The sequence below is a fragment of the Pristis pectinata genome, chromosome 17 (genome assembly GCF_009764475.1).
Source record: "Pristis pectinata isolate sPriPec2 chromosome 17, sPriPec2.1.pri, whole genome shotgun sequence".
Taxonomy (NCBI): Eukaryota; Metazoa; Chordata; class Chondrichthyes; order Rhinopristiformes; family Pristidae; genus Pristis; species Pristis pectinata.
In genome coordinates this window covers 6,723,118-6,749,542 of record NC_067421.1, presented here as the reverse complement: position 1 = coordinate 6,749,542, position 26,425 = coordinate 6,723,118, and the positions used below count along the sequence as shown (strand labels likewise).

Below are 26,425 nucleotides of genomic sequence, written 5' to 3'. Positions count from 1 at the left end.
TTACTGCTGAGAATCGTCCTTTCCTCCATTATCTTGCTTGCAGCAGTGATGTGATTATCTTTGGGTATTCTTGCATGATTAGACTACTTTCCAAATGTAATTGGGTCACAACTTTGCCATGAACAGGTTCACTTAAGTATAAATTGCATCACCCGTGTTTTAGGGAGGAGATGATATTTTCTTCCATCAGCTGATTTTTTTTTCCCTTCTGTCAGCTTCTCACATTCTTGTTCCATGCTAACTGCTTATTGAAGTCCTTTTTGACAAGTGCTAGTCATAGAACATAGAACAATTACAGCACAATTCAGGCCCTTCGACCCACAAAGCTGTGCCGAACATGTCCCTAACTTAGAAATTACTAGGCTTACCCATAGCCCTCTATTTTACTCAGCTCCATGTCCCTATCTTACAGTCTCTTGAAAGACCCTATCGTATCAGCCTCCACCACCGTTGCTGGCAGCCCATTCCACGCACTCTCCACTCTCTGAGTAAAAAAACTTATCCCTGACATCTCCTCTATATCTACTCCCCAGAAACCTATGTCCTCTTGTGGCCACCAATTCAGCCCTGGTGAAAAGCCTCTGACTATCTACCCTATCATCATCTTATACACCTCAATCAGGTCCCCCCTCATCCTCCGTCTCTCCAAGGAGAAAACGCCGAGTTCCCTCAACCTGCTTTCATAAGGCATGCTCCGCATTCCAGGCAGCATCCTTGTAAATCTTCTCTGCACCCTCTCTATGGCTTCCACATCTTTCCTGTAGTGAGGCGACCAGAACTGAGCACAATACTGCAAGTGGGGTCTGACCAGGGACCTATATAGCTATATATGACTATACCCAACCAGTTGTTGTTGATATATAATCCTAAAATTTACTATCTGTAGGCTATTCACTGCTGAGTCAAACTTCCTCTATATTGTATCTGGTATTAGCTTGTTACTTTCCAGGTGAACCTAATTAATTTCTGCCCAACTGCCTTGTAACCTGAATCAGCGATGCAGAGCTACATGTAGTCCTTAGTGGTTTTAATCCTTAGGAGGAAATTGTGCATGGTTAACCAGTTCCTTGTAAGTGTGGCATCATACAATGCATCGTTAGATGTATGTTGAGTGTCCAGTTGATTCCAGAAAGCAATGCAAATTTCACTGCCACTTATGTTACTTTATGGGACAAATCTTCACAAAACTAATGGCACAGAAGCTGGCCACTTGGTTCATTTTCATCCATTCTAGCTTGTAGCAAGCTATTCAGAGTAATCCCATCCAGTTCTTGGTCCAAGGCTCTGGAGATTACAGTACTTCAGGTGCTCAATGTTCTGTAGTAATTACAGGGGTTGTTTGGGGGGTGGGAGAGTGAGTCTCCCTGGTATCTGTTATAGGAAAAGTGATTGTCAGGGTCTTCCTCACCTGCCTCCTCCCAGTGGCTGAATGGCTGAAGAGCTACTCCATGAATCATGGATTCTGTCTACCTCGAGGGACGGGGATATGTTCTTCACCATTCAACAATTTCAAATGCACTGGGCAGCACCAATCACTGTACGTGGCCTTCTTGGACCTCGCTAAAACCTTTGACTCTTGTCAACTTGTGGGACACCCTCCTCAAATTCAGCTGCCCATGGAAATTTTTCTCCATCTTGCACTTGCTTCACGGTCCATAAGGCTCCGCAGCAGAGCCAATCTTAGTGAAGATCAGTGTCAAGCAGTGCTGCGTCATTGCTGTGACATCATCTTCAGTCTTTCTCACAGCAGGGTTGCAGCTTACCTAAGATAAGCTTCCTGCTGGAGAGAAGTTATTCTACAGGACTAATGGGAAACTTTTCAACCTGAGTTGCCTGCTCTCCAACCTTGGTAGTCACGCTACAGTATGCAAGTAATGTTTGCTTGTGTGTGTGTGTGTTTGGAGGCTGAGCTCCAAGTCATTTACACGAGCATGCTAGAGGATGGACTTTGCACGCGATGTCTGTAATCAAGTGCCTTCTTCCAACCTGCCCCCCTTTATACAATGCCCTCCAACAATAAAGGCTCATGGCAAGACCCTGGAAAGTGTTGACCACTTCCCATATTTTGGGAGTCATCCCTCAGGAAAGGCAGATGTAGATTATGAAATTCACCATTACATTCAATGTACCAGCATGGCGTTTTGCCAGTTGAGAAAAAGGGTGCTTTGATATCAAGGATTCAGACCTGGCACAAAACTTGTGGTCTACCAAGCAGCAGTGATCCCTCCTATGGACTTCTGAGACTTGGACGACCTTTGTCACTCACTTCGTGGCACTGGAAAAGTATGCCCAGTGTTGTTTCTGCAAAATTGGAAGGATAAATGAACCAACATCAAAGTTATCTCCCAGACCAACATCACCAGTTTTGAGGCCTTAATTAGACTCTGAATGCTCCACTGGACAGAGGTGTCACTCATGTGCCTGATACCACGCATGTAAGTTCTCTCATGGAAAGAGATAATCAGACAGACAGAGAAAAAGATTCAAGGATATCATGAAAAGCTCTTTGGGAAAAACTGCAACAACCCATTCAATCCAGGGAACCTATGGCTCATGCCTATGCAAGGCCAGCATTTATTGCCCATTCCATAGCATTGTAGAAATGCCTTTCTGACACTGAGCTGCAGGATGGCTCGCTATCAGTAACTTGAGGGTAATTGGGAATGGGCCATAAATGTTGGCCTTGGCAGTAAAGTCATCATTTTGTAAGTTAATAAAACAAAATTATTTGTCTGAGGTGTGGTGACCAGAATTGAACACCTTAGTATTGTAGAAGTGACGTAAGATAAGATATCTTTATTAGTCACATGTACATCAAAACACACAATGAAATACATCTTTTGTGTAGCGTGTTCTGGGGCAGCACGCAAGTGTCACCACGCTTCTGGCGCCGACATAGCATGCCCACGATTTCCTAACCTGTACGTCTTTGGAATGTGGGAGGAAACCGGAGCACCTGGTGGAAACCCAAATAGTGGGAGAATCACAAGTGAGGGGACATGGTTACAAGATTTGATGACAGTCATTTACACCTAAGAATTTCTTGCTGTGGTGTGGTGAAACTCTGGACTTCCCTACCTACCTCAGAAGGTCATTCAGATTAGATCACTGGAGGTTTTCAAAGAAGAAGTAGATCAAGTTTTGAAAGATAGGGGTATTAAGAGATGTGTGGATTTGGCACAGGATAGTCCACAGGAAAGAGCCCATGGGATCCAAAGCACACTGGGTCTGAAATTGGCTTGGAAATAAGAGACAGAGGGCGATGATGGAGGGTTGCTTTTGTGAATGAAAGCCTGTTACCGGTGATGTACCAGAGGATAAGACAGAACTTGTGCTTTATATGACTGTACAATAACTTATAACTTCATAGTTCAACCATTTTAAGATTTTAACCATTTTGCATTACACTTTGTACTGTCCACACATGTTTTTTGATTACATGGTCCCCTATACTTACCACGATCTCCAGATTTCCCAGTTCTCATTATTTTCACTCTACATGTGATATCTTTTATGCGGCTGTAAAGTGGATGACTGACTTCATCACGCTTGACCTCATGAGCAAGTAGGATATGGTGGGTTGGGTAAGATGAGACAGAATTCTGGGGCAGATAGAGGTGCATGGAGGCCAGCTTGTAGAGTATTGTAATGATTTAATTTGAAGGTATCAGAGGACTTCAGAAGTTCATTGGATGAAATTTAAGCAGAAGAAGTTGTTTTTGTGGTTGAAATGATACAGGGTTGGAAACTCAGCTCAGGGTTTGTTAGATCATTGAGATTGCGAGCGTACTGATGGCATGAGAGATCCTGAATTGGATGGGTGAGTAGAGGGAGATGACTATGGTGGTGCAGGAAACTTTAGGGATTTATTGTGTGGCCATGTCATAACCTTTGTCACTGGGTAGCCAGAGGATTCTGGAGATGGTGCATAATCACAAATATCTGAATTGTTTTTCTTTGTGAAGAATTATTCACCCTTTCCTGTTCTGCAGCTACTTTGTATGGCAATGTGAGTGTGCTCCAATATCTTAAGTGGACATTTTCCGTCTAGAAGTACAGACAGTAGTCTTGCCACATTGTATTCTCAGTGCAGCTAAGCCCAGTCCTCCTCAGGTTGCTGGTGGGATGGTTTGAGATTTGGAAACTTGACTGATTTTCTCCCCTCAACCCTGGGATACTGGTGTCCTTTCTACTAATGAGACTAGTTAGTTTTTATTTAAATTATTCGTTCATGGGGTGTGCACCTCACTGGTAATGCCAGCAGTTGTTGTTCAACCCCAATTTCCTCTGACTGAGAGATGGCTAAGAGTCAACTGGTGGGTCTGGAGTTGCATATGGTAACGATAGCAGGCTTCCTTCCCTGTGAACCAAGGTGGGTTTTGATGTCAGATCAGTAGTTTCATGCTTAACAATGCTGATACTAGTTCTTTAATTTCAGATTTATTTGTCTAATTAAATTTAATTTCCCTAGCTGCTGGTAGGATTGGAATACTTGAATATGAGCCAATAATGCAAAACTCTGGTTGCTAGTTCAGTACCTCAACCACTACCCCATCATAACCCATTTGTGCTTGTTACTATTCATGACAAGGGATGCTTTTCTCCAGTTCTCCTGTTTATGTTCCTTTCAAAGCCTCTGTTTTCTGTAGATCCTGAAACTCCAATGCTGCCTTCGTCTCTAATGTTACTGAACACAGCGCATGAATATCTGGGACGGAGATCCTGGTGCTGTAACTCTGATGGAGCGTTGCTTAAATTCTACGTAAGTAGCCTGGTTTAGATTATGGAATGCAAATGTGTAATATTATTGTGTAGGAAACAAAACAGTTGGTCCGTTTAGCCCCACCCTTGTTTCTCACTCGTGCTATCTAGGCCTTTTCTTTTCCCCTTTTGATATTAGCATATTGTTCTGGAGGCTTAATGATCTTCAGTGAGAAATGCAGTCTTTTAGCTGGGAAAGCTACCTTAAAAGAACAGTTTTTGCTGATATTATACTTTTTCACATTTCGTATGCAAGTTTGAAAAACCTCAATGGTGCAGTAAGGTGAGGGTAGTATAGTACATTGAGGAGTGAGACATTGGACAAACTCTAACTGCTGTCAGACCTAAAGAAAGAATTACATCTGTGTATAATGCTTTTCACAACACCAGAACTTTACAGCTGGTGCAGTGTAGTCACGTTTGTGATGTTATGACCTGAGAGTGCATGGTTTTGCTGTGGTACCAAAACCTGCCAACCTCAAGTACAAGTTGGCTGACCAGAGATATCTGTCAGGTTTAGAGTAGATTCCAGTTTGTTTGTTTGACTGACCCAGCTGGAATGATATTGGGGCACATCAATCTACATATTTCCTTTCTTGATCCTTGAGCTCTAGGGATCGATTGGGCTTATTTTATATAGAACTGGAACCAAGAGGATATACCTATAAACAAAGGTTGAATAGTCAGATTCTCTTTTGTCTGATTCTTTTAATCAATGATTTTTATCACAAAACTTTAGGCTGACACCCATTGTAGTACCAAAGTTGGAGATATAATTTTTCAGATGAGATGTTAAGCTATGGCCCCATCTATGCTTTCAAATTAGCATAACAAATCCCATAATATTATTTGATAAAGGTTTTGGAGTTATCACTTGTTCCCTAGTTAATTTTCACTGTTCCTTCAAAATTTCTTTAAAAAATCCCATTATTGTCATTATACTGTTGCTTGTGTACCACTTGGATGCCAGGTTTCCCACACCACCACGATGATTATGCTCAGCAATACTTAAGTAGCTGTAAAATATTTTGTGATGTTCTGAAACAATTATAAAAATCATGCTATTAAAGGCTAGTCTTACTTTTAGGAAAAGAAGATAGAATGGTAGCTTAGATACGTAGAACTTAATTGCGAGTGTGGACACAGCCAAAGCTATAGGTCACATGTACGTAAAGAAACTGCTGGAAGAATTCAGCAGATGGTCGATGTTTTGGGTCGGTCGATGTTTTGGGTCGAGACCGTGTATCAGGACTGAGAGTGTAGAGTGAAGGTAGCCAATATATTAGAAGTGAGGTGGGGGGTGGGGGGGGTGAGACAGTAGGTGATAGGTGGAACCAGGTAAGTGAGGGATGATGGGCAGACGGCGAAGTAACAAGTTGGGGGGAAGGGATGAAAAATGTGAATGAAAGGAGGGAGAATGCACCCTTCCAATTAACCTGGAGCAGTTCTGACACTTTTCCTTTTGTGGATCTCTCTGTCTCCATCTCAGGAGACAAACTATCCACCGATATCTACTATAACACTATGAACTCCCACAGCTCCCTCGACTACACCTCCTCCACCATCTCCTGTATGGACGCCATCCCCTTCTCTCAGTTTCTCCATCTCCACTGCAACTACTCTCAAGATGAGTCTTTCTGCTCTAGGACTTTTCAGATGTTCTCCTTCTTCAGGAAATGTAATTTCCCCTTCTGCTGTAGTTGTTAGAGCCATCACATGCATTTAATCCATTTCCCACACATCTGCTTTCAACACTGCCCTCCCCCCTGGGCCAGACAGAACAAAGATAGAGTTCCCCTGGTCCTCGCCTTTCACCTCACTAGTTTCCACATCCAGCACATCATTCTTTGCTACCTCCGCATGCCCCAGTGGGATCCCCACCACCAGTCACATCGTCCCCTCTTTTCCCCTCCCTCCCCCCTTTCTGCTTTCTGCAGGGACCACACCCTCCATGACTCCCTGGTCTGCTCATCCCTTCCCACCAACCCCTCCTCCCTGTCCCCAGCCACTTTCCCCTGCAACCGTAGGAGGTGTAACATCTGGCCCTACACCTCTTCCCTCACCACCATCCAGCGAGCTGAACAGCCCTTCGAAGTGAGGCAAATATTAATGTGCACCTCCTCCAAACCTGGTCAATTCACTTCTCCCAATGTGGGTGGTCTCCTTTACATTGCTGAGTCCAGACATCGAGTAGGTGACAGTTTTGCAGAGCTCCTGTGCTCTGCCCGCAATGGCCATCCTGAGCTTCTGGTTGCATGCCATTTCAACTCCCCGTCCCATTCCCACACCAACCTGTCTGCCCTTTGCCTTTTCCACTGCCAGGGTGAGGTTAAATGCAAGCTAGACGAACAGCACCACATTTTCTGCCTGAGTAGTCTACAGCCCAATAGTATGATAACTGAATTTTCAATTTCAGGTATCAGCATTAGCCCGGGGTTACTTTCTCACCCCCACCAGTGCACCCGGATTCTCTCTCTCTCTGCTCCCCTTTTCCACCCCTCCCTCCCTCGTTACATAGACTCATCACCACCCACCTCCCTGCGCACCACCCCCCCCCCCCCCCCACCCCAAACCTGGTTCCATCTGCCCAGCAGCCACATACCTACCCACCTGGGTTTCTTCTCTCTTCGTTTACCTTCCCTAACCCTCCTCACCTGGTTCCATCTGCCTGTCATCCCTCCCTTATCTGATTCCACCTATCACCTCCCAGTCTGCCTCACCCCTCCCTCTCACTTTACACTGGCTACACTCTCAGTCCTGATGCAGGGTCTCGACGTCATACGAACAGTATGATTACTGGTAAATCCGAAAGAGAATTCAGAGTAGATTACTTTATCCAGAGAATGTTTAGAATGTGGAACTTCAAGATGTAGTTGCATTGAAATTAGAGGTGTATCTAAGGGGAATGTGGATGAGCACATGAGGAAGAAAGGAATAGGGCAGGCATTACCTGAAGTAGTCTGGGAGCATAAACTGTGGTCAAATGGCCTGTTTCTCCAATTATGTAGTTTTGCATAATACTTTATGTAACAAAATAACGTGCCTTCCTCAACAGGTTCGAGTTCTTCAGAAGGAGTTGTCTGCTTCAAGAGCTGAAGATGCTCACCCTTTCAAAGAGGAACTTGAGACTGCACTTGAACAATGTTTTTACTGTCTCTATGCCTATCCCAGCAAGAAAAGTAAAGCCAGATATCTGGAGGAACACTCTGCTCAGCAGGTATGCACGCCATGTTACGAGCTGGACAATGTGGCACACTTTATGGTGTAGTATACTAATAGATGCTTATAAACTTTATGCTGACATGCGAAATTAGTCCACTGAGTGTCGACTAACCTCAATCTACTAAATCTACTAAAATCTACTAAAAACTTTGACTCTATGAATGTGCATGTCTACTTTTCTGATTGTGACAAGTAATTTTTTGCTGTTGGTGTGGGCTTTGGGAATCAGATTGTTTGTATGTTACAGTTAATTGAAGAGAGGATATTTATTGATGTTGTATTTAAATGTTACTTTGAAAGTTGCTTGTTTGTATGCTGACCCTGGATGACCTCTGATTGGCTGCTGAGCCAGCCTTGATAACATTGAATCCTAGGACTCGCTTTGTACAGAGGGGTGATGGCATCATTTATTGGAATAGGAGATGTTCTTGTTTTATACAATGCTGTATCTCTGTGGGGAACTTCCTTCAAGGTCAGCGAGTTCTATTATTTTGGCACTGACTGCAAATTCTGGGCTATCAATTTTTGCTGCCACGCTGAAAGGAGATATTTAAAAGTTTTCTGCAGAAAGTTGCTTCCTTTTGTTTTACTTCCTTCCTGGTGGTTGTTTTTTGAACTAAAAACAGTGGCTCAGTGTAAATGATTATCTTTTTCTCTTGGTTTCAACTATAGGTTGAACTGGGTTGGAATGATGCAGAGTTTATGTTTGATTATTTCAAACCCAAGAATTACCCAGAATTCGACAGTTACAAGACTAGCACTGTGTCCGCAGATTTGGCAAATCTCCTGAAGAAGATTGCTGCAATAGATCGTGACGAGGATAATCTACCTCTCTCAATAGAGAGTGTCACAGCATATATTGAAGGCTCTGTTGACACGGTAATGTTAATACCACTGGGGAGGAACTATCAAATCTAAACTTCTAATCTAAGAAGTAGGAGCAGAGGTAGACCACACAGCTCTAGAAACTGTTCTTCCAGTCAGTGAGATACGGTTGATCTGATTGTTATCTCAGTTCTCCTTTCCTGTATGATTCGGTGAACCCTTAATTCCATGAGTCTGAAGATGTCTTGGCCTAGTAAATAATTAATGACTCAGCATCCTCAGCTCTCTGGGGTAGATAATTCTAGAGATTTTATAATCATCTGAGAGAAGAAGTTTGTCCTCAACTCTTGAATGGGTGTCTCATTATGAGGTTCTGCTCCTCAGCTTAGATTCCCCCATAAGTGGAAACATCCTCACATCAATGCCCTGTCATGCCCCTTGAAATCTAGCAAGATTACTTTGATTATTCTAAACTCTGGGGAATATTGATTTTTTTCTGCTAAGTCTTCCCTCTTTAGGCACTGCTGTCACCTTGGCAATTAGCATAGCGATGTTTCACTCAACTCTCTGTTTGGCAAATATATCCCTCCTTAAATGAGGCACTCCAAGCTGTAGAACAAATAAAATGCTGGAGGAACTCAGCAGGTCAGGCAGCATCTGTGGAAGTGTCCAGATGAAGGGTCTTGACCTGAAACATCAGCTGTCCATCTCCACAAATGCTGCCTGACCCACTGAGTTCTTCCAGCATTTTGTTTGTTGCTCCAGGTTCCAGCATCTGCAGTCTCTTGTGTCTCCTGTATGTCACACTCCAGCTGTATTTGCACTTTATTGTTGTAGCAAGGCATTCCTACTTTTGTACTCTATCCCTTTAATTATAAAAGCCATTTGTCTTCCCAATCACATATTGTATCTATGCGCTAACCTTGTGTTCATTGTTTGAGGAAAGTCAGATCTGTTTAAATACTAGCATTCATTAATCTCAAGAGTAAATGACAAAACAAAAAGTTGCAGATGAGGAAAATCTGAAATAATCCCAGAAAATGCAGGTCAGGCAGCGTCTGTGAGTAGAAAAACCAGAGTTAACGTTTCAAGTCAAAGGCACTTTGGCAGAAATGGGAAAGAGGGAAAACAAGTTAGTTTTATGTTGCAGAGAGGGCAGGGGAGAAATTCATAGGACAAAGGGATTATCTGTTATAGAATGAGTCTGGTATTGCTGGGGCATGAGTTCATCCAGCTGAGAAATTAATGAGGAAAGTTTGTGGAGGGTATATGAACAAGGACATAAAATCTCTGAAATGCAGGAGAGAGGACTAAGATGAAGGAACAGAAAAGCTGTGAAATGCACAGCTGTAGGAAATGCTAACTGGTCAGGCCAAGCTAGTACCAAGGGGAAAAATTGACCCAATATTAAAAAATAGATGACCTGCAGCAGAACTGAACCTGAAAGGCTGCAGTGTGCCCACAAAGAGGATGAAATGCTGTTCCTCAAGCCTACGCTGGTCTTGGTATAACAGTGCAGGAAGCCACAGACGGGTCAGAGAGGGAGTGGGATGGAGAATTAAAGTGGTAAGCAAACAGGAAGCTCAGGATCACTCCTGCAGACTTGGGGTGGCTGTGGGCTTGTTCATGATTCTTATACCCCTACGTTTAAACTTAAAATTGCATACGTTTTATCCCGTATGTGTTCTGTTAAATCCCTAAAGCCTCCCGTTGTCCTTAAGTTAGGCATGTGGCATCAACATTGTCACTTACAGCATGTGATGGTTCATTGTTACGGATGTTACTGCTGAATATTTCCAGCAGTTTAAACTTTATAACTATAAAAACTTCATAAAACATTCATTTATCATTATTTTTGATGCCCAGTATCCAAAGTACTTCGCTTTTCTGATAATTACAACTTCTGTTTTCCATCCGTTACCCAGTTTCCTGTCGGTGCTGATGTTTTTCGTTCAATATTTTATGCTTAGTTTAGTGGTATAATTTATTCTTCCTTTTTGTTTGGAAAGTATGTTATAAGAACGTTCCTCTAGATATGTGGCTTCTATATGGTGGAGGTTAGAGGTTGTGCCTTTATAAGGTGGTCAGCTAACTAGGATTTCCTGTGAATCAAAGGTTTAAGCCTGCACAGTGCTGCTGGAAACTAGAGAGAAAAATCATCCAATTTTATAGGCTAGAGCCTGTGTTGTGAAACTCCTGTGAATATGTCCAATCAGAGTTGGTGACTTGTACCCAATGATGCTTCAAAGTCTGGATCAGAAGCTCTGCTATTTCCTATCTCATGAATTATGCAAATTGAGGGATAAATATTTGATAGGAAGAGCTTGTTTGAAGAAAGATTACAGGTAAACCATAGTGTGGTTTTACATGTATTGAAACCTATGAAGTCAAATCTTTTACTAGAGACCTTTTTTTTGAAGGGGTGAAGTAAAACTGTGTAATAATTGAGGCAGCTTATATTAAAGGTGTTCCCTTGAAAGTTTTCATTTCTAGCTTTACTTGGGTGGATTAGAAATGGATTTCTAGTGAGCATCTTTTTTTTAGACAAATCTTACAACTCTGAAGGCAATTTTTTTTGTTTTAGGTGCCAGCGCTCCCTGAAGGAACGGATTCTGGGCTTCCTCTTGTCAATGAATTGTATTACCTCTTGGCTGATTATCATTTCAAGAACAAAGAACAGGCCAAAGCTATTAAATTCTACATGCATGATATCTGTGTCTGCCCAGGCAGGTATGAATTGCTAGTTACAGTGGTGCTGTCTTGAAATCAAGAAAATCAGCTGTGGTGGTATTTTGGGATGTTTCATATTTTGCAATTCTTTGTGATTGAATACCCTTTACCCCATTTTCTACATTTGTAGAAGGAGTTCTGAGCTTATACGGTTCGGGGAACCCACATGATACATCCTCATAAGTTCCAACTTACTGTTACTGATTGTTGGTCAGAATTGGTTAGGAGATAAACAGCATCACAGTTGGCTATCATTTATGTAATAGCACAATGGGTTCATTTATGGCTATCTCAATAAGAGAATCATCCAGCAATCGCTTGGTAATGCAATGGAGAGTCAGCCTAAATTGTATCTTCAAGCCCTGGAGTGGGGATAGACCCTATCACTTTCGATTTGTAACTAAACCAGGTTAATAAAATCGTTGTAACTTTGCCGATTGTGAATGCATGCAAAAATAACTGCCCATGACTTAAAAACTCTGCAACATGTAGACTATTCCAATAAGGCATTCTACACCATGACCAGTCAGATTGTGCCATCTCCAGCAGTCGTAATTGGGGTTAACTGAATATTCTAAAGTTAAAAAAACCTTGGCTTCAGGGTCCTCCGATCTTATCAGTTAGTGCTCCCTCCCTGTTTACATTGCTTAGTTCTCTGTGCACTGCAAATTCTGATGCTGCCTGAATTGAACTTGCTGGACAAAAGGTCTGCCCTGTCTCCGCTGAACTTTAAATGTTGCAAAGTGCAGCAGCTCTTTCACTGCCATTAATGCATGGTTAATGCTTTGAATGTGGTCAGATAATCTTTTTGATGTAGTTGCCAGCCAAAGCTTGTAGCAATGGATTGAGCTGTTTTCCCTGGGTTATTCCTGACAATGTTAAATAAAAAGGATCAAAGAGGTCAGTTGAAAGTGGATCACTGCTGGTGGGGTTGTAGCTTCTCTAATTTGTTCAGGTACTTATGTACACAGTGATTAATGTAAAATACTTAAAAAGCCCCAGGCAGGTCTAATCAGATCATTCCAAAATTGAGTTTAATTCAGATAAGTGCGAGGTGTTGCATTTTGGGAAGATAAATCAGGGTAGGACTTTCACAGTGAACAGCAGAGCCCTAGGGAGTGTTGGAGTACAAGTACATGGTTCCCTGAAAGTGGTGTCGCAGGTCGACATTGTGGTAAAGAAGGCTTTTGGCACGCTGGCCTTCATCATTCAGGGCACTGAGAATAGAAGTTACGATGTTATTGCTGAGTCCGCATTTGGAATATTGTGTCCAGTTTTGGTCACCCTGTTATAGGAAATGTATTGGAAAGAATGCGGAAAACATTTATGAGGATGTTGGCAGGACTGAAGGAGCTGAGTTATAGAGAGGTTGAGCAGGTTAGGACTTTAATCATTGGAGCATAGGAAAATAAGGGGTGATCTTATAGAGGTGTATAGAATCATGAGGGCATAGATAGGGTGAATGCATACAGTCTTTCTCCCATAGGTTTAAAGTGAGAGGGGAGAGATTTAATAGGAAACTGAGGGGAAACTTTTTCACCCAGTTGAGGCAGGTACATTAATAACATTTAAAAGACAGCTGGACAGGCAAATGGATAAGAAAGGTTTAGGGGGATATGGGCCAAACTCAGGCAAATGGGACCGGCTTAGATGGGCATCCTGGTCAGCATGGACCAGTTGGGCTGAAGGACCTGTTTCCATGCATAGTCATTTAGTCTATGACTCTATGACTAAATCTCTCCTGTGAGATCATGACCATTAACTTCCAACAAATGTCCATATACTGGCAGACCTACCCTGAAGTGTTGGTGTGTATCTTAGAAAGAAAATAATGATTCATGCAGCCGTTGTCATAGTGAAAGAAGAGGTTGTAGAGAAAGTGCAGATAGAACACTCACTCTAGTGAGAAAAAAATAATTGGCAGAGTGCCGTAAGAGAAATGCTTACTGGGGAAATTCGGGGCTTCCTCTGTGGTCCCGGTGACCCGGACCTGGGTTACCCTAATGCCCATCAGCAGGAGCATCCTTTCCAGCCTGGTTAGGCTCCGAGTCTAGAGGTCTCTCCACTCACCTGTTACTTGCAACTTCAGCCTGAAAGTAAAGAGGAAAAGTATTTCAAGGTGCTGCAATGTTACGCCAGTCTGTCCGTTTGGGCATATGTACATGCGCATTTCTTTTTTGAGAAATGTGAGATTTCCCTAAGAGCGTTTGAAATGTATTCAGCAGGAGTCGGCCATATGGCGCCTCTAGTCTGTAGCACCATTCGTAAGATGATGGCTGATCTAATCATGGCATCATTTCTACCTTTCTGCTTGTTGCTCATAACGCTTGACTGTTTCAGCTGAAGGTAGCACATGTGGGTTGCAGTTTCATACATTAGAGCTCTCAGTCTGACTTGTTGTGTGAGGTCATGGCATTTCTTTTGACATTGCATTAGGGGGTTGATGCCACTATGACTGGATGGTTTTGTGGCCCTCTCCTGCCAATTTCTAACTGTGGTACTGGATACTCCCTTGACTCAAAGGGCCCAATATCTTCCAACTCCTCTACAAGGATGATAATGACATACTTGGGAAAAGGGAAGGGGAACAAAATGCTGGAGAAACTCGTAAGATCCAACAGGATCCTTAACAGCATTGATGAACAGAGCGATCTTGGGGTCCAAGTCCATATCTCCCTGAAAGTGGCTGCACAGGTTGACAGGGCGGTAAAGAAGACCTATGGCATTCTTGCCTTTTTTAGTCAGAGCATTGAGTTCAAGAGTTGGGAAGTTATGCTGCAGCTTTATAAAACTCTAGTTAGGCCGCATCTGGAGTATTGCATTCAATTCTGGTTGCTCCATTAAAGGAGGGATGTGGAGGCTATGGAGAGGGTGCAGAAGAGGTTTACCTGGATTAGAGGGCAGGTGCTATGAGGAGAGGTTGGACAAACTTGGGTTGTTTTCTCTGGAGCAGCAGAGGCTAAGGGGAGACTTGATAAAAGTTTATAAGATTATGAGAAGCGTAGATAGACGGCTGGTATCTTTTTCCCCAGGGCCGAAATGTCTAATACTAGAGGGCATGCTTTTAAGGTAAGATGGGGTAAGTTCAAAGGAGATGTGCGGGGCAAGTTTTTTTCTTACACAGAGTTGTTGGTGCCTGGAATGCATTGCCAGGGATGGTAGTGGAGGCAAATAGGAGAGAGGTGTTTAAGAGGCTATTAGATAGGCACATGAATGTGCAGAGACTGGAGCAATATGGATATTGTGTGGGCAGAAGGGATTCGTTTAGTTAGGCTTTTAATTACTAGTTTAATTAGTTTGGCGCAACATCGTGGACCGAAGGGCCTGTTCCCGTGCTGTATTGTTCTATGTTCTAATGTACCAGAAAGAGGGATGAGTCCTAAGGAGGAGTGAAAAAAAGTAAATTCCACACTTGCATGAAGGGGCAGGCAAATCACTGACACTCGTGGATTTCTTGGGTTTAATTTCTGAAGCAAATACATAGGATTAGAGGAGAAGTTGTTCCTTTTAAAACCTTCAAACAGGTGAAGTAGGGTAGTGGCAAAAGGAGTATGGCTTGCCCTCCATTTTAAAGTAGAGGGTCCTCAGCTGTCCAAGCAAGGGATGCAGATGTTGAGGGATTGGACATGCATGATGAAAATAAAGTGGTTAGGGCCAGAAAATTGAAAACTCTGAATGTGATGATGTCAGGAGTGTTATGGATGCATCTGAGGTGTCGAAGAGTTGATATTCATCTGCTGGGACAGAGGTTGGTTTGCTGGACAACAACAGCACTGCCCTTGTCTGCAGGTCTAATGACCCTTCGGATTGGTCTTTAGTAAACAGAGTTTTTGTTTTTCAAGTCAGGAAGGAAGTAGGTTAGAATGAGAAAATGGAGAAAAACTGAAGGTTGATGTGAAGCTGACAGGTTGCAAGAAATAGATTGAAAGGGGGAAGATGCTGAAGGAAGCTGTTCTATGTATAGAGAGAGAGAATCCATGAGGAAGGATCCGTTATGTGGAATGGTGAGTTCTCAAAGAAGACACGAAGGGAAGAATGCTTGGAATTTATTTGAGGTGGGGACTTAAGGGGTTGAAACTGATATCTTTGCTGAAGACCTGATTTCTTTTGTTTGGAGTGAGGCAGGGGCATTGTTCTTTTGCAATCACTAACTGTGAAGCCTGATTGATCCTTTTTGACTGATATATTCTAACTGAGAAATGGGAAATCTACAGCAGGCAGGTTAGCTGATAAAAATATAGACCTTCTCTCCCATAAAATTGGCCACAGTCAACATATCTGACTGTTTCCAGATAGTGTCTGGTTGAAATATATAATTATACTGGACAGGACATTTCTACTAATGGTTAAGTTGATATCTGGCAACTTTTTAGGACTTGGGTCCAGGGCATTGCAGCACCACTTGCTCTGATCGAAGTTTCTAGTGCATGTCAAATGACTTGGTTGCTTTTAATGTAGACTGGCTCTGGTACATGCAAAACAATATCTGACTAAGAAAGTTAATTCAAGAAACTGCATTAGATGGAAACTATTTGCGGATAATTTTTATGCTCAAATTGTGCATGTGATGTTTATTGGGCTTTGAAGTGTGTGCCCATTTCCAGTAAAAGTCCTGGACATTGGGCAATTGGATTGGACATTTCCTGTCACATTTCATCTTAACATCGGGGATATTTCCCTGTACGGCATTTGTTTATGACTCAACAACAAAAATTGGAAAGGTTGTGACCTACAACCTTCTTGTTGACATGGTAGAACATGGAGTACATGATGCAGGATTTTGGGAACCATGTGTATGTTGTAAGATTCCCACTGGGACATTGATATTATTTTGACCAACTCCTCCACCTTGATTTATAAGTGCTTTACTTTTGCTGCCAGGCAGTACCGATAAAGATCACAGCATCTGTGCACCAGATGTTGTGATCTGTAGGTCTGGTGATTGCTGTGGCAGCAGTTTGATCATGGCACACTGCCTGTAAGCTCTGCTCCATGGCATGGGGCATCATGTTACCTAACACTGTGCAGTTAAACAGTTCCCCACTCTTATTTCACTGTCACAATTAGTTTTCTCTTCTTCTCCCCACTTCCTTGCCCCGTTTCCACAACACCCTGCCTCACCCCATGGAGAGAGTTCTTCAGTGGTGCCGATCCACTTCCCAACAGTAGCAGGGTGAAACTAGGATGGCAGTCGTCTTCTTGGACAGCACTTGCTGTCACTGTACAATTTAGCTTCTAACAATTTAAAATGGGAGAAAACTACTATAGCAATTCCTTTTTTTCAATTTTTTTTGGTGACAACTAGTTTAGTGTTGAGGCCATTTAGTGCAGCAAGAATAGGTGAAAGGCAATTTTTCAACATTGAAGTATCTTTCAGAAGCTACTTTATCTCTGCTGTGTAGAAGGCATGGCGACAATGGAAGTAAATGGGGAATCCTAAATAGCATATTTTGGTTAAATTGGGTCATTGAGCTCTTAAAGTTTGGGGAATGCTACAACTTATATGTGTGCAGCTAATTTAAACAATAAATAGATGGGCTATGATGAGAGGCTGACTGTTGTGGCTGACCCGGAATGCTGCTGAATATTGAGGTAAACTGTTCATTCCCTGCACTGGTATCCTTTACTTTGAGTATAAACACTTCAAAATGTTCACTATTTAGAAAAATCACTGGCGATTGGTAGAAAGTGATGTTAATGGTAGTAATTTGTGTGGATGTCATGCCCATTTGATGAGGTGTGCATTTCTTGTTAGAAAGCAGTTGCACAACAAGGATGATAATGTAGCAGAAAATAAACTTGCAGCACCTACAGTCTCTTGTGTTGAGGAAGAAAGTACACCTTATGCAATTGGGAGAATTGTTCTTCAGAGACTTGAAAACTGGTAAAGCGTACAACAGATGCATTTTATCTTTAGACTGATCTTTCTAATATTTCAAACTTCTGTTGTGTAGGTTTGATTCATGGGCAGGCATGGCTCTGGCTCGAGCCAGCCGTATCCAGGACAAGCTGAATTCAAATGAGCTGAAGAGTGATGGACCTATCTGGAAACACTCAGTTGCTGTTCTGAACTGCTTTAAGCGGGCACTTGAGATAGACCACTCCAATCTCTCACTCTGGATTGAATATGGCTCCATGTCATATGCACTGCATTCATTTGCTTCACGCCAGCTAAAACAGTGGAAATTGGAGTTGCCGTCAGAAGTTGTACAACAGGTGAGTATCTAGAAGTCACAGCACTAGTTCACGTTATCAGCAAGAGCAAGTTTAATAGCTAGGTGGGGATTATGAAATGGAAGTTTCATAACTTAATTGCTTTTGTTCTAAGTATTTTAAAGGAAGTTATTGCTATCTGTCCATCTTTGTTCTTGCCTTATATCCTTAATTTCACTGCCATTCAGCAGCTTTGAGACAGATACTTTGTGTATGTAAGTACCTGGACTCCTGCTGTAGGTCTGTGTTAACAATATACTGTTCAACCTACTCTCCTCTTTGGTTCACATCAGTAGGAGTAAAATGAATGCCCTTTATTGACATCCAACCATACATGAAGAGCAGTCCATGTTCTTTTGAATCACCAGCTTTGTTTTCATCACAATATTTTGTCCATGTGAAGGTATATCTCACTGCTGTGAACTCATGACGTATGATCTTATGGGGTTACTAAGGGCAAAAATGGGAGCTAGCACATGGATGCTGAAGGCATGGTTAAAGTACTAAGTGAATACCTTGCATCTGCCTTCACTGGGGAAGAGAGTGCTTCCAAAGTAGTAGTGAAGGAGGAGCTAGTTGAGACACTCAGTATATTAAAATTAATAGCATGAAGATATTAAAGAAGTTGGCTGAACTTAAAGTAGCTAAGTCACCAGGACCAGATGGGATGCATTCTCGGATTTTGAGTGAGATATGAGAGGAAATTGTGAGAGCTCTCTTGCAGTCCTCTTTGGATATGGGAGTGGTGCTAGAGGATTAGAGAGTGGTGAATGTTCTTCCTTGTTAAACAACAGTGTATGGATAAGTCCAGTAACTATAGGCAAGTTAGTTTGAGTGTGGTGGTGAGAAAGCTTTCAGAAACATTGATCTGGGACAGGATTAATAGTTATCTAGTGGTAAATATATTAATTAAAGCAAGCCAACACAGATTGGTCAAAGGCAGATCATGTTTTACCATGTTGATTGAATTATTTGATGAGGTAATGGATGGAGTCATTCCCCTATTTTAAAATTTATTAATCTTAATTTAAGTTTTAAATCTAAAGATTTTTTTCAAGTACATTTATTTATTTACTTTCTTGAAATAATGTTCAGTCTTTAAAATTATTTATATCTGTTTCAACACCCCCGTGGTATGGAGGGGTTGCGTTCTTAGAAAATGATCCGTATCATGATTTTTCATAATGCAAACCCTTGACCAAAATTTGAGAAAATTTGTTGCTTTTATATTTTGTATTTATTTACCTATTTCTTTCTCTCATAAATTCTGTAAGAGGAATTTTTTAAAATTCCATACCTCAGATTTTTTGGTAGTGATATGTGAATTCTGTAAGGGCGAACATTTGTTCCCCAAACTTCCATAATATGGGTATACATTATTTTTAAATGACTCTGATTTCAGAACAGTTAAAAAGGCTCTTGACAGTATGAACTGTGGACAGGTCATTGGGGATGTCTGGGAGTAGGGTCTTGTGATCTGCAGCCTGAGACCTTCTTGCCATTTGCAGACAGCTGTGCTCACAGCATGGTTCTGTAAGTGAGGCCTGGAGCTTGATTAGATCTACAGGGCTACAGAAGTTTAGTGCGGCTGCAGGATTGAGTGGCAGGGTAGTGTGTTGTTGGGCAAATGTATCTGGGTTGAGGATGATCTGGCCCAATATCTAGTCTTTCTCTTGGCTCCTCTATGGTCTGCAATTGACATTAAGTTTAGTGACTTCATACTTCAACAATAACCTCATTTTCAACTCTGTTTAACTTTCATTTCTGACTCCATGGATTCTCTCTTTTCCATCTGCTACCTTTTAGATCTTCATGTATTTCTCCAAGGAATTTAATTTTTGGCTTCTTGTATACTATTTTACTCCTTTAATATTTCATTGCTTTTGTGTTCTTGACTGAGACATTTCATCATGTTTTCCCAGTTGTGGAATAAATTTATAAGAACACCCTGATCCTTTTATTTGACTGTATAAATGTGACTGTCTGCCTGTTTCAGTTCTGAAGAAGAAACAGCACCGAAAGCATAACCAGCCTGTCCACCTGCAAATGTTGTGATGTACCTGGACCTGTTCTGTTTTACACGTTTTATTCAAATTTTAGAAATTAGGAGAGATTAGGGTGCAAGAGCTGCATATTACACGGTGACTTTTCCTTATTGTGTGAGTAAAGGATCCCTGGTATCAGTGAATTAAGAGACAGCGATACAGTTATTGGGTTCAGACAACTTTGTTTCAAAGTCCTAGGTCACGCAGGACAGAAATAGGCCCTTCGGCCCGTCGCATCCATTCCAACCATCATGCACCTACCTCTACTAATTCCAATTACCAGCACTTGGACCATAGCCTACTATGCCTTGGCAATTCATGTTCTTGTCCGGCTGCTTTTCAAATGTTGTGAGGGTACCAGCCTCCACTGCTTCCTCTGGCAGTGTATTCCAAATTGCAACCACCGTCTGGGTTAAAAAAAAATCTTCCTTGAATCCCTTTTAAACCTCTTACTCTTCACCCATCTATCCTATCTATGTCTCTCATAATTTTGTACACTTCAGCCTCCTCTGCTTCAAGGGAAACAAACCCAGCCAATTCAGTCTCTCCTCACAACTGAAGCATTATATCCCATGAAACATCTTGGTGAATTTCTTCTCCACCCTCTCCAATCCAATCACTTTTTTCCTTTTGCACATCTACAAGAACTGCACACATTAATCCAGCTGTGGCCGAACCAACGTTTTATAAAGTTGTGCCCCTGCTTATGAAGGCAAGATCCTGTATGCCTTCTTCACTACCCTACCTACCTGTCCTGCCGTCTTCTTTGGGAGCTCCCTAGGGCTCTCAATACTCCCCAGGGCTCTACCCATTTATGGTATATGTCCTATTCTTATTAAAATTTTAGTATTCACCATGGAAAAAGATCTGGGGGATTGTAGTGGGGACTTGCAGCAGCCTGAAAAGCTTGAGCATGTAGATATTAGAAAAGAGGTGGTGCTGAAGCTTTTGGAAAACATCGTTAGATAAGTCGCCGGGACCGGATGAGGTGTACCCCAGGTTGCTGTGGGAGGCGAGGGAGGAGATTGCGGAGCCTCTGGCGATGATCTTTGTGTCGTCCATTGAGACTGGAGAGGTTCCGGAAGATTGGAGGGTTGCGGATGTTGTTCCCCCATTCAAGAAGGAGAGTAGGTATAGCCCAGGAAATTATAGACCGGTGAGTCTTACCTCAGTGGTTGGTAAGCTGATGGAGAAGATCCTGAGAGGCAGGATTTATGAACATTTGGAGAGGTATAATATGATTAGGAATAGCATGGCTTTGTTAAGGGCAGGTCCTGCCTTATGAGCCTGATCTGAATTTTTTGAGGATGTGACTAAGCACATCAGTGAAGGGAGAGCAGTAGATGTAGTGTATATGGATTTCAGCAAGGCGTTTGATAAGGTACCCCATGTGAGGCTTATGGAGAAGGTGAGGAGACATGGGATCCAAGGGGATATTGCAGTGTGGATCCAGAACTGGCTGGCCCACAGAAGGCAAAGAGTGGTTGTTGAAGGGTCATATTCTGAGTGGAGGTCGGTCACCAGTGGTGTACCTCAGGGATCTCTACTGGAACCCTTACTCTTTGTGATTTTTATAAACGACCTGGATGAGGAAGTGGAGGGGTGGGTTAGTAAGTTTGCGGATGACACGAAGGTTGGGGGTGTTGTGGATAGTTTGGAGGGCTGTCAGAGGTTACAGAGGGACAGAGATAGGATGCAGAGTTGGACTGAGAAGTGGCAGATGTAGTTCAACCCAGATAAGTGTGAAGTGGTTCATTTTGGTAGGTCAAATATGTTGGCAGAATATAGTATTAATGGTAGGACTCTTGGCAATGTGGAGGACCAGAGGGATCTTGAGGTCTGAGTCCATGGGACGCTCAAAGTGGCTGCGCAGGTTGACTCTGTGGTTAAGAAGGCATATGGTGTATTGTCCTTCATCAATCGGGGAATTGACTTTAGGAGCCGTGAGGTATTGTTGCAGCTATATAGGTCTCTGGTCAGACCCCACTTGGAGTATTGTGCTCAGTTCTGGTCGCCTCACTACAGGAAAGATGTGGAAGCCATTAGAGAGGGTGCAGAGGAGATTTACAAGGATGCTGCCTGGAATGCAGAGCATGCCTTATGAAAGCAGGTTGAGGGAACTCGGCCTTTTCTCCTTGGAGAGACGGAGGATGAGGGGGGAGTAAGATGATGAGAGGTATTGATAGGGTAGATAGTCAGAGACTTTTCCCCAGGGCTGAATTGGTGGCCACAAGAGGACATGGGTTTAAGGTGCTGGGGAGTAGATATAGAGGAGATGTCAGGGGTAAGTTTTTTACTTGGTGAGTGCGTGAAATGGGCTGCCGGAAATGGTGGTGGAGGCTGATACGATAGGGTCTTTCAAGACACTGTTAGATAGGGACATGGAGCTGAGTAAAATAGAGGGCTGTGGTTAAGCCTAGTAATTTCTAAGGTAGGGACATGTTCGGCACAGCTTTGTGGGCCGAAGGGCCTGAATTATGCTGTAGTTTTTTCTATGTTCTATGTTCTAAAAAGCATCATCACACACTTCACAGGATTGACTTCCATCTGCAATTGCTCTGCCCAGTTTACCAGCTGATCATCATCATTCTGTACTCTAAGACTACCCTCCTCACTATCAACACCACAATTTTTCCTACCACTTGCACATTTACTAATCATACCCCCTACATTCACATCAATATGTATAACAAATAGCAAAGGTCCCAGCCCTGATCCCAGTGGTATGCTGCTGGCCATAGGCTTCCAATTACAATAGCAACCTGCCACCATCACCCTCTGTCTTCTATTACCAAACCAATTTTGGATCCAGTCTGCCAACTTGCCAGGGACTCTAACCTTTTGGACCAGAAAAGTACTGAGTGTAGGTGGATTATTTTTGTTACCTGCACAAATGTTTATTCATTATAATCTTTAATAGGTGATCATTCTTCATTATCTAGGTAGTTGATTGCTTTGTGATAAATATCTACATGGGAATGTAACAGTCACTCTTAAGTAGGTTTGGGAAGTTTCTCATTGCAGTGTTACTGCACACTGTGGTGGAAACAGCTGACATTGTGGTAAAAACAGAACATTTAAGATGCTAAGCAGGTCAGGCAGCATCTGTGGAAAGAGTTAATCTCAGTTGATATCCATCTAATATTGTATATTAATTAAATTTTATTTACAGTGTGGTAACAGGCCCTTCTGACCCAACGAGTCCATGCCGCCCATTTTAAACCCATATTAACCTACTCGTACATCTTTGGAATGTGGGAGGAAACTGGAGCACCCGGAGGAAACCCACACAGACACGGGAGAACATACAAACTCCTTACAGACAGTGACAGGGATTGAACCCCGATCGCTGGTGCTGTAATAGCATCGCACTAACCACTACGCTACTGTGACTGTGATTTCTGCATTTGAACACAGTGGAAGATACGATGCTGATCCTACTCCTAGGAAGCTAATTTATTGAATAGGAAGCACTTTGTGCCATTTCTAAAGTGTGTGCTGGGAGGTAGCTCTTAAAACAAAATGTGTCACATTCCCAGAAAGCTCCTGGTGTGATATGGAACATTGGACAGTAAAAATATAGGAGTTTCTTGATTTCTGGGAGTAATGCTAAATTCATTTTGACATTTCGCAGGGGTATAATCTTTAACACTAATTTAAAACTAGGATATTAAGCTTCCCTTTCATTTCATTTTGGCTTGTTACCTGCTGTTTTTCATGTTGTACTCCATTCTGTGGCTGACAGGAGAGGCGGGTGGTCTACTGCCAATGAGTGCTGAGTGCGTGCTGAGTGGTCACTGAAGCAACCTTGGGTGTTATTTTTGTGACATTCACTGTCTTTGTTGTGTACCACAGATGGAAGAAAGAAGAGACAGCATGCTTGAGACAGCCAAGCAATGTTTCCTATCAGCAACACATTGTGAAGGTGATGGCGATGAGGAGGAGTGGCTCATACACTACATGTTGGGTAAAATAGCAGAAAAACAGAAACAGCCACCAAAGGAATACTTGGAACATTACAAGCAGGTCAGCATTGATCTTGAGCTCCCATCATATTTTGTTAGTATCCTTGACATCGAGGGAGTGTTGTCTTTATAGTTAAAGAATATTGAATTAAATCAGAATAGAGACATGACTGTTACTAGTGATTGACCCTGTTGCTGTGTTCTCCTTGGTGTCTTTCGTATTTAAAAGTTGGAGAGCAAAGGCTAGTCTGATACTTCAGCGAGATCTGGAAGGTTTTCTCTCTCACTATGGTGTCAGTTGTAGTGCAGTGAGAGTGAAGAAATGAAAGTGCCCTGAAATTGATTTCCTTGGCCTGATTCTGATTCCCTGCCCAGCCCACGTGACATTCTGGTGCAAGTCTGTCTCCTCACTACTCCCCGTCACTTCCAAAACAAGGTTTGTACCGTTTGTGAGGTCTGCCTGACCAGTTAATTTTTAAATGATAGTAAGAATGCAAGTATTGCATGACAGAAAAAGGGCATTTGGAGCATCTTTGCCAAGGTTCTTCTCCCCTTTGTCTAATCTAACATCTCTCTCTGTAATAATTTTAGTATGCTCTTATTCAGAAAATTCTTTTGAACTCTCCATCTCTTTTTTAAAAGTGTACGCGTGTAGAGAATCTAAGGTCCTGTTAACTTCCTGTTTAATGTTTCATAAGGGGAGCCTGCTGGCATTCAGCTGCTCTCATGTACAAACTAAGTGACAGATGCTGGAACATCTGTTGTCTGCTTTGTCGCTGGACTCCAGGAATCTGTTGGTGGAGCTTGAACTCTTGTGTTTTCCTAGTAATAGGGATGCGTTTTCACTCCCAGAATATACTCCTTCAATGCTTCAATTAAACTGAGTCTGCTAATGGCTCATTCTGTTGGGTGTATCTACATGCTCCATATTACTGATATCACAAAGACACAGCAACCAAATTCCATTTGTGCATTGTGCACTCAGCACTAATTCATAAACCTCTCTCTGGACCATTTCACTGCTTCAGATTCTGCTCACTGATCACCTGGTATCCATTATAACCTATATAAATTTGAGCTCTTCAGAAGCTCCCCTGGCTGATTCCTAACCTGCTGCATGTCTCAGTAGCCCATTATGCTTGCACTTTCTGGCCTAGACTGGCCCTCACTCCAGTGCATCAATTTTAAATCTCTTTCAATCCCTCAGTGGTCTTGCACTACCTTATCATTGCAACTTCTTTCAATCTATGAGCTTTCTTAACTTCTGGACTACTACAAATCTGGCTTCTTGCATACTCCTAATTTTAAACGTTTCATTCTCAGTGGCCTGCTTCCAGTTGCTATAGCCCTAATCTTTGGAATTCTTTCCCTAAAATTCATGGAGTGGTTCAGCATAGACACAGGCCTTGGCCCTTCAGATAACATGTCTGTACTAACCATTCAACACCCATTTCCTCTCATTCTATCCTAATCCCATTCTATCCTCCCCAAATTCCCATCAGCTCGGGGCAGTTTACAGTGGCCAATTACCCAACAATCTGCATGTTATTTGGGATGTGGGAGGACGTTGGAGACCCAGGGAAAGCTCATGGGGTCACAGTGAAAATGTGCAAACTTCACACATACAGCATCCGAGGCCAGGATTGAACCTGGGCTGCTGGAGCTATGAGCTGTGTCACCACTGTATCACCAATCTCTCGCTCTCGCTCTCTCCCACATGCTGCCTGACCTGCTGAGTTCCTCGAGCATTTTGCTTCTTGCTCCAGATTCCAGCATCTGCAGTCTCTTGTGTCTCTAATGAATGAGTCAGATGCTGACCCATCAGCATTTACAAACAATTAAATGCTGGATTATCAGTGATTGACTATAATAACATGCAGTTTGTGGTGCTTCTCTGATAGCCTACTGATGTTCTTCTGGTCTTCCACATTCCTGTTCTCAATTTGACAGTTTTCCCACTTTGATAGTTGTGTTATTTTCAATTGTTTCCTTTGGAACAGACCTTGGCAAAAAGCCTTATGATCTTTGTGGTTTGAAAGATTTTCCCTATCCCTGACTTTGTGCTTGTCATCGTATTCCATATTTCCATTTATTTTCTTTTCTCCCCCCCCCATCAAGCTCAGACATCACTCCAGAGACTTGATCAGATAATTGACGCCGTCATTTAATATAGCAGTGAAAACTTGCTGTGCTGTGAGAGATGCGTTAAACCAAGGCCCAATTTGACCTTGTGTGGAAATAAAAATCCCATCGTGTGAGACAAGGAGGTGCTGGTGACGTCTCTTGGGTGACCAGGCGAAAGCTGTCATTCAGTTAACATCACTCAAACAGATTATCTCATCACTTCTTCATTGTTGCTTATGGAGCCCTGCTGCATGCAAATCGGATGCCAAATTTTTCCACATTATAACCAAGGCTACATTTTCAAAAAGGCTTCATTGTCTTTTAAGTAATTGGGAACACAGCTATCAAAGATTAAAAGCCAATTTAAAAAAACGAATGCAATTAAAGTTGTTGTGTAAATACATCATTTTTTTAAACTCTGTTGTGCATTCTTTCATCCAGGCAGCACATAACCTACATGAGGATGCAGCGCATTACCCACGGAAGATCCATTACCACAATCCACCAGATCTAGCAATGGAGGCTCTGGAGGTACTGAAT

At 42.4% G+C, this 26,425-nt stretch overlaps 1 protein-coding gene across 1 annotated transcript in view; it reads left to right on the top strand.

Moving 5' to 3' along the window:
• cabin1 (calcineurin binding protein 1) overlaps positions 1-26,425 on the top strand; it is a 365,306-nt gene that overhangs the window by 59,431 nt on the left and 279,450 nt on the right. The window contains 7 exon segments of the mRNA XM_052032487.1: positions 4,650-4,762; positions 7,817-7,978; positions 8,656-8,862; positions 11,393-11,538; positions 17,493-17,754; positions 23,652-23,822; positions 26,327-26,416. Of these exon segments, the coding sequence (XP_051888447.1) occupies positions 4,650-4,762; positions 7,817-7,978; positions 8,656-8,862; positions 11,393-11,538; positions 17,493-17,754; positions 23,652-23,822; positions 26,327-26,416 (1,151 nt within the window).